General features: G+C 35.6%; 1 protein-coding gene across 1 annotated transcript; it reads left to right on the top strand.

Moving 5' to 3' along the window:
• Positions 1-269: 269 nt before the first annotated feature.
• LOC121996550 (protein trichome birefringence-like 28) lies at positions 270-5403 on the top strand. The gene is made up of 5 exons (XM_042550555.1): positions 270-1094; positions 1216-1387; positions 1460-1659; positions 1728-1886; positions 4898-5403. Exons 1-5 carry the CDS (start codon positions 430-432, stop codon positions 5265-5267), a joined length of 1566 nt encoding a protein of 521 aa, XP_042406489.1. The 5' UTR covers positions 270-429; the 3' UTR covers positions 5268-5403.
• The last annotated feature ends 2315 nt before the right edge of the window (positions 5404-7718 follow it).

Genomic DNA, 7718 nt, shown 5'->3' with positions numbered 1-7718 from the left:
TTTATAATAAATATTATAAATTATTTACTTATATCTACCTGTTGAGTTACAGTAAAAATATTAACTATTTTTAGTTTTTTTCTGTGTTATAAGAGTTGTTTGATTCAGATATGATAGCGAGTAAAAGAGTTTAAAGAATTCAATGAGAAACGGTAAAGATAGTTTTTGTTTTTTAATCAGCCAAAAGCACAATTTTAATCAGCCAAAAAACATCGATCAAGCATGTATAATTAAGATCGCCCATCCTTTTCCTTTTGGAAACTTCTCGCTTGCTTAGCGATTGACTTTTCTTCATTCCGGAGAATGAAATATGAAAAGTAATTAACAGTTGAACGATTCCTTCGACACCTTCTCCTTTTACATCCTCCGTCAGTCCGTCTCCTTTTGTTTACCAGAATACGCTCCGAAGAGTAGGCGTGGAGACCATCCATGATGCCTCTCCGGAAACTGCCTCTTTTAGCGGCGGAGATGGTGGACTTGAAGCACCGATCCTCGTCCGACGCCGGCAGAGGCAGTGGCCGGAAGATAAGTAGGTACTCTGCTTTTGTCGTCATCTCGACGGTGCTGCTCCTGTTCACGTTCATGCAGAACGACGATGCGACGTTGGTCGCTCAGTATCCTTCCGGCAACAGAGCTAAGTCGCCGGAGGAATTCTCCACAATTGAGACCATAGAGAAGGAGATTAAGGAGGAAGAAGAAGGAGACAAACTAACCCAAAAAACTACAGTGCTCGTTGACGTTGTGGTCGACGTTCGGGTGGCCGAATCACCGTCAGCCCCCCCGGAAAAGAAGGATCACGCCGTGCTCGAAGTCGACTCTCAGATTGTCGTCGCAAAAGAAGTATTTCAAGAACAAGGAGCGCGCGAAGAAAAGCTGCCGCCGGAGAAGGAGGAGCAGCGGCGAACATTTCTCGATGTGCTGGAAAGCTGTGACCTGTTCGACGGCCGGTGGGTCTACGACGACGTCAACTATCCGTTATATAAGGAATCGGAGTGTACGTTCTTGACTGAGCAAGTGACGTGCTTGCGGAACGGCCGGAGAGACGACGGCTTCCAGAAATGGCGTTGGCAGCCCAACCACTGCGCTCTGCCAAGGTACCATTTTTTAGCCCACATCACCGGAAAACCACTCTCAGCACCTCATTCTCCGGATGAACTTTAGTCCCACATGACCGGTTTCAAGTCGAGTAACTCTAGATGCCTCTTTTAAATCAAGGTTCGAAGCAAAGCTTTTCGCCGAGCGGCTGCGCGGGAAACGTCTCATGTTCGTCGGCGATTCACTCAACCGGAATCAATGGGAGTCGATGATCTGCTTGGTTCAATCGATCGCGACGTGGAACAAGAAATCTCTCACCAAGAATGGATCGCTCAACATCTTCCGGCTCGAGGTAATCAATTCTAAAACTAATTTGTTCAAACTTCTTCCGCTCTTCCTTAATCGATTTGAATTGGGAGTTTAGGATTACAATGCGACGGTAGAGTTCTACTGGGCGCCGTTCCTGGTCGAGTCCAACTCCGACGACCCCCAAATCCACAGCATCCAGAAACGGATCATCATGCCCAAATCTATCGATAAGCACGGCGAGCACTGGAAGAACGTGGATTACCTCATCTTCAACAGCTACATCTGGTGGTTGAACACCCCCGCCATGAAAGTCCTGTGAGAAACTCGATCATAGTTCAGATTCGAAATTTGTGAGGTTTGGCTTCTGATTTGGATCAAAACAGGCGAGGATCCTTCGAGAAGGGATCGAAGAAGTATGTCGAGGTTGACCGACCAGTGGCATATCGGCGAGTGATGAATACGTGGGCGAAATGGGTGCAGAACAACGTGAATCCCAACCGAACCATGGCGTTCTTCATGAGCATGTCTCCCAACCACATCAAGTAAGTCCAATTTTTATTTCATTTCAGTCTCGAACCCCCACAAAGATACTCATTTTTCTCTTCAAAATCCAATTTTTAGTTCGTTTCAATGAGGAATCTCCTCGACAATTCTCTCCGGAGAAGTAATTTTGCACGATTGCTAACTGATTAACCCACCCATCGGCTTTAAATTGTGCATCGCTGGCGTAGTCACAGCGATATAATTGAGCTACAATTCAACTTGTGATGGCTTGAAGAAGAAGCCAAATGGAAGAAGGCTACGTGATGATGACGAGTTGGAAAGAAGCGTCAAATGCGTGCAAATTTATATCGATCCAACGTATAACGTCCTCGTCAGGACCACTGGACAGTTCGAATTGGAGAATGTAGGAGGGCAATCTGCATTAACACGAAGCTACTCAATGATTAAAGAGGGAATAGAATTAGATTCCTCCGCAAGCTTTAGAAAAGTCACTATAATATATTATAAGAGAAAAAATAGCTTTTAACACCCCTATAATTCCTAAATTTCCTTTATAGTCTTAACTTCGTGAACATACCCCTTCAGTTTTGCTCTTCTTTTTTACAATAAAAACTCTCCTCTGCTGGTATTAGTGAAGAATGAGCCAGAAAGGGGCATTTGAGAATTGTAGCATATTGGCTAGATTGGACACATGCGAGGACCATTACTGGACTTTTTGTTGACATAGTGCACAGTCGCTAGTGATTAGTGAAGAACTTATATTATGCATGCATGAGCAAGAAGTGTGTAATTGATTTGACAAGTCATTGGACTAAGGATTCCATCACGGGAGCTTTCACACATGCATAGGGACTCCACTTGCAACCATGACATTGCTAGTGAGATGGTCTAAGAATATGAGAATAGCATGGTAACGCCGACCTGGTTGCAAGTGGAGTTAATTCTTGCCAACAAGAAGCAAGAATTAAATATGAGAATTAATTCTTTCGTGCAATTTAAATATCATGTCTGCACAAGAAGCATATGATGTTAATGCTGGTATAATTATCCCCCAAATATATAGTTTGCATGTAGTTTTATATTTTGGGCAAAGTTTAAGTTAGGATAAAAGTGTGTAATTATAAGAAACACTACATGTATTGTAGATCTGACGATGGAAATTATTAGTGTGTAAGTTTAGGGTTATAAATGAACCAAACATTTATCAATAAAATTTGTGTGTAATTTGGTAAGAATTTATTAATGTTCATTCAATATAAATAAGATTAATTAAACAAATAAGTTTGAAGATATATATGTTCAGATCATTAATGTTCATGAACAACGTTTATTGTTTATAAATTATATTCATTAATAAACCTCTTATCAATATACTAAATAAATAATAAAATAAAATAAATAAAAAAATTTGAATTATCAAGTTTAATAATCAATCAAACAATTAAAAATTTCAAATAATCAAATAAATTTGAATTGAGAATTCGATAACATCTAAATGAACTAAGTTCGAGCCAAGTTTAAATTGAGAACTTAATAATATCTAAACGAATCAAATTCAAGTTAATAAAAAATAAATCAAATCAAATTTGAACAATCATATCAAAGGCTTTGTTCATTTTAAGTTCGGCTTAGTTTGATTCAGTTATCTTATGAAATAAACTTGAACACTTCAAAGTTCAACTCGATTCGACTCAGTTCGTTTACAGCTCCTATGTAAGTATAAGAGGTAATCTCTTGACATGCGAGTTGTGAGAAAGTGACACCCACATATAATACCCTTATTTAGATGAGGGTTTATTAAGTAATAAGTGTCTTAGGGCCAAATTCAACAAGCCTCGGTTATGTTCAGTTGATTAATATAATTAGTTGATTAGGAAATCAATTGAAGGTAATGAAGTTAATTACTACATAAAGCTTTTGTTTCAGGTGGAGTCAACTCAATGACACTTCAATCAGGTAATAATTTCAAATTCAAATCATTTTATTAGTTAAACAAATATGACAATACCTGAAGAAGCCAGTAGTTATCATCAAGAATCAACATTGGTCTATCAGTTGATTGATGATAACAGGTATTTGGATCATTTGAATTGATTAATAATACTTAAATAATTTAATGATGATACAATCATTGAAAGAATTGGTCAAGATCCAAGTGCATTGATTGTAATCCAGATGAAACAGTGGACCACGCCAAGTTTGATTCAAATTAATCGTATATGCGTTCAAACAATTGACTGATAGAAAGGTTTAATATAACTAGACAATAATATTTGAGTAATGATTGTTGCTGATTGAATTTTGAGAGTAGTGGATTAGTTGATTGATGATGCCTAATGTCATTTTACAAATACTACTTATAAAGGCACTTCAAAAATGATAATATTTGTATGATTTTTTACAGCGATATACTAGGATTCTCAACCCTATTTCGATTTTGTTAGTTTCTTGAGCTTAGGGTTTTTTTTTTTTATTTTTTCAATATCTATTACTACATTTATTTCATATCTTTTGTAAAAGGTTTTTCTCCTCGAATTTTCACAAATTTGACTCATCTTAAGAAGTGTTCATTACGCTGTGAATTAAGAATCGAGAATGTTGAGCCACTAAAATATTTAAGTCTTCTTTATGTTTTTTCCCTATTGCATTTATTATTTATATTTTATTAGCTTATATTTCCGTTGGGCTCACAAGAAACATCTCCATTCTTCTATTATGCTCGATTTCACATTTATTATGCTATTAAATGCCAGTGACTCAATTCTGGTCCCCTGTCATTATTGTTGATGGCAAAGGGTGTTTCTATTGGAAAAACAAAAGATAAAATTAGGAGGTAAAACAATAAATCTAAAACTATTGGGGGTTTGTCTAAAGAGTAGAGAAACTATAGGGACATGATTAAAGTTTTCTCAAAAGCCAATGGATGTGCAGTTACCACTTGCGGCAACTAATTTTATGCAAAAAAACAAATCCCTGCCATGTTATCTCTTTTTTAGATATAACGGCGTACGGTCCGAAGCATGCATTGAGTTTGTAACGTATATTGCAGTAGCATGGATTGGGAAAACCCCAAGGGGATAAAGTGCGCGCTGGAGACGGAGCCGGTGGCGAACCGGACACGGCCGCTGGAGGTGGGAACGGATTGGCGGCTGTACGCGGAGGCGGAGAACGTGATCAGGAGGCTGAGGAGGAAGAAGGTGCCGGTGAGGTTCGTGAAGATAACGGCGATGTCGGAGTACCGGACGGAGGCGCACACGTCGGTGCACACGTTGCGGCAGGGGAAGCTGCTGACGGCAGAGCAGCAGGCGGACCCGGCCAACTTCGCCGACTGCATCCACTGGTGCCTCCCCGGCCTGCCCGACACATGGAATGAACTCCTCCACGCCCTCATTGCCGCTTCCCCTTCGCCGCATTCCTAGCTCACTCTCTGTCTGTAATTTTGTTTTTTTTTTAAAAAATTTTAGTTTTTGTAAATCTTATTCGCGACGAATTAGTGCTGACTGATGGGAAGTATTCCTAGTATTCATGATCAATTAAGAAATAATAATTAAAACATCTTAATAAGATTTTGATATTTATTTAATATTCAAATTCTATTTGAATTCAGGTAGTGGATAGCATTAATCGAATTACTTAATCTAGATAGGTAAATTCTTATTTGTAAATGAGCTATCATCCTTATTTGTAAATTCTTATGTGTGTTTAGTTCAAATTATTATATAGGTATAATTAAATATTGTTTGATTTAATTTAGATAATACAATAAAATTTTATTTGTTTGAAGATTTTAATAAATAATTTAGTCTAATATTTTACTATATTAGTCTAATTTATAAAATCAATCATACATAGTCTTATTATTATTATTATTATTATTTAAACTTTATATTATTTTTAAAAAAAATCCTTTTTTTCTTTTCATGTTTTTTTAATTTTTTTTATGTTTCTTTTTATTGTTTTAAAAAAAAAATTTACGTTTTTTTTATTTTTTACTTTCTTTTTTTAATGTTTTTTACGTTTTTGATGTGTTTTTTTTTTACGTTTTTTTAATTTTTTTTATATTTTTTAGGGTTTTCCTTTTTTTAAAGTTTTTAATTGTTTATGTTTTTCTTTTTTTCCTTATGTTTTCCTTTTTTCTCGTATTTTTCTCTTATTGGAGGGTATTTTTGGTAAAAAAAATTGTTAACCCTAGAATCAAGAAAAACCTCAGTTTTCTAAGATTGTCTGATTCCGTATTACATGTTCCTTTTGTTGACATGTCGGGCATAGAACGTTACTCAAGAATCATCGATTACTTAAACTAAACAGAATTTTCGTTAATAACCTTAGATGGATAATCGAGGTTATTAAGAATAACTCCCGACTAAATACACCCTTAAGATTTTCAAGATGATAAAGATCTTTCCCAGATGATGGAGCAACTTCAAGCTAATATTAGTTCCATCTTGTTTAGGCTTGTGTTTAGTCCATTTGACTATCATAGATTCTTGTAGGAGTTTTTAGGATAATTTTTTCATGACCAAGTGTTAAGATGCTCTGGAATGATGGAAATGAGAGAATGTCCACAATATCTTGATTTAGTCAGATTTAATTTGAAGGATTTTGTAAGTTTATTAATGAGGGTTTGACAAAAGAATTTCATAAGTTTCTGAAAATTGAAAACACAGATCAAGAAATTAAATTTAAATTATATGTAGAAAGATATCAATTGATGAAACCCTTGATAAACAGAAAAAAAATACTGTATATAAATTCACTCACATAAATTGAAATTGAATATTTAATGTTTTCTATGGAATATAAGAATTGAGTTTAGAAATAGGGTAAATAGAATTCAATGAGAAAATTTTGGCATATATATTTTACTACTCACCTTTCAAATTTTGTAGAATTAATATTTACTTCCCGAAATTTGCAATCCGTATCATTTTGCCCTCTTTGGTATTAACATCATTTAGTTAACATGATGATATTTATATATACATGTTATACTTTTTATTGGTTGTACAATGTTGATAGTTATTGAAGAAAACGAAAAAATAAAACAAAATTTGAGAATTTTCTCTTGCTATGTATAATCTCATTATCACTTTTACCTTACAATTTCTATTCAAACGAATATTAAAAAAGAAAATTAGATTAAAACTGGTGTAGTAGAAATTAAAAGAACAAAAGAGTTTAAATTGGAAATTAAATATTAAAATAAAAGGTGATATTGCTCATCCAACTTAGTATTGGCGCCGAACCAATTCCAGATCCAAACTCTAATCCCCTCACGGACTCCTACTCCTGACTCTGGCTCTGAATGTAGTCCTATGGGAGGCGACCTCGAGCAAGCATTTGGAGAGTCTATGGAGAGGGAAGCGCTCTGGCGGCAAATTCTCCGGCAAACTCGAGACTGGAAACCACTAAATTCCATAAACTACCCTAAGCAAGCGTGAATTGTATTCATTAGTCTCAAAAAGACTCAACTTGAAAAAGTTCGTATAAAAGTGAGAATTTAAATTATAGAGATTGCAAATCTCTAGTTGTTTCTTTAGAAAAAGGAAATAAAAATTTCGGTTGTTTGATAGGAAATTCATTGATTTAAACTTTATCTACTGTACCATCTTGAGACTTGAATGATGATCAATCATTTCAGCTTATTACAATAAAACTATTATTTAAATCCAAAAATACGCCATTCTCTTATCCATCTCTAAAACTAGAAGAACACAAATGATCAAAAGGCACAGCTACCCAACACTAAGAATCTAAGACACTACTAATCAAAAGCTTTAACTAACTCTTCTACTCTACTGTTCGTGCTTCATCATCGTCTTCGTCTTCTTTTTCCGATGTTTTCTCAAGGATTCCTCGACCTAACACAA

The sequence above is a fragment of the Zingiber officinale genome, chromosome 6A, assembly GCF_018446385.1.
Source record: "Zingiber officinale cultivar Zhangliang chromosome 6A, Zo_v1.1, whole genome shotgun sequence".
Classification (NCBI taxonomy): Eukaryota; Viridiplantae; Streptophyta; class Magnoliopsida; order Zingiberales; family Zingiberaceae; genus Zingiber; species Zingiber officinale.
Note: the sequence above shows the minus strand (reverse complement) of the source record. Positions and strands in the feature narration are given on the sequence as shown.

Excerpts from the sequence above, each read along its gene's own strand:
- LOC121996550 (XM_042550555.1), top strand. The coding sequence starts at position 430 with ATGATGCCTCTCCGGAAACTGCCTCTTTTAGCGGCGGAGATGGTGGAC. Across the intron at positions 1,388-1,459 it reads TCAACATCTTCCGGCTCGAG|GATTACAATGCGACGGTAGA; the intron begins GTAATCAATTCT and ends TTGGGAGTTTAG. Across the intron at positions 1,887-4,897 it reads ATGTCTCCCAACCACATCAA|TAGCATGGATTGGGAAAACC; the intron begins GTAAGTCCAATT and ends CGTATATTGCAG.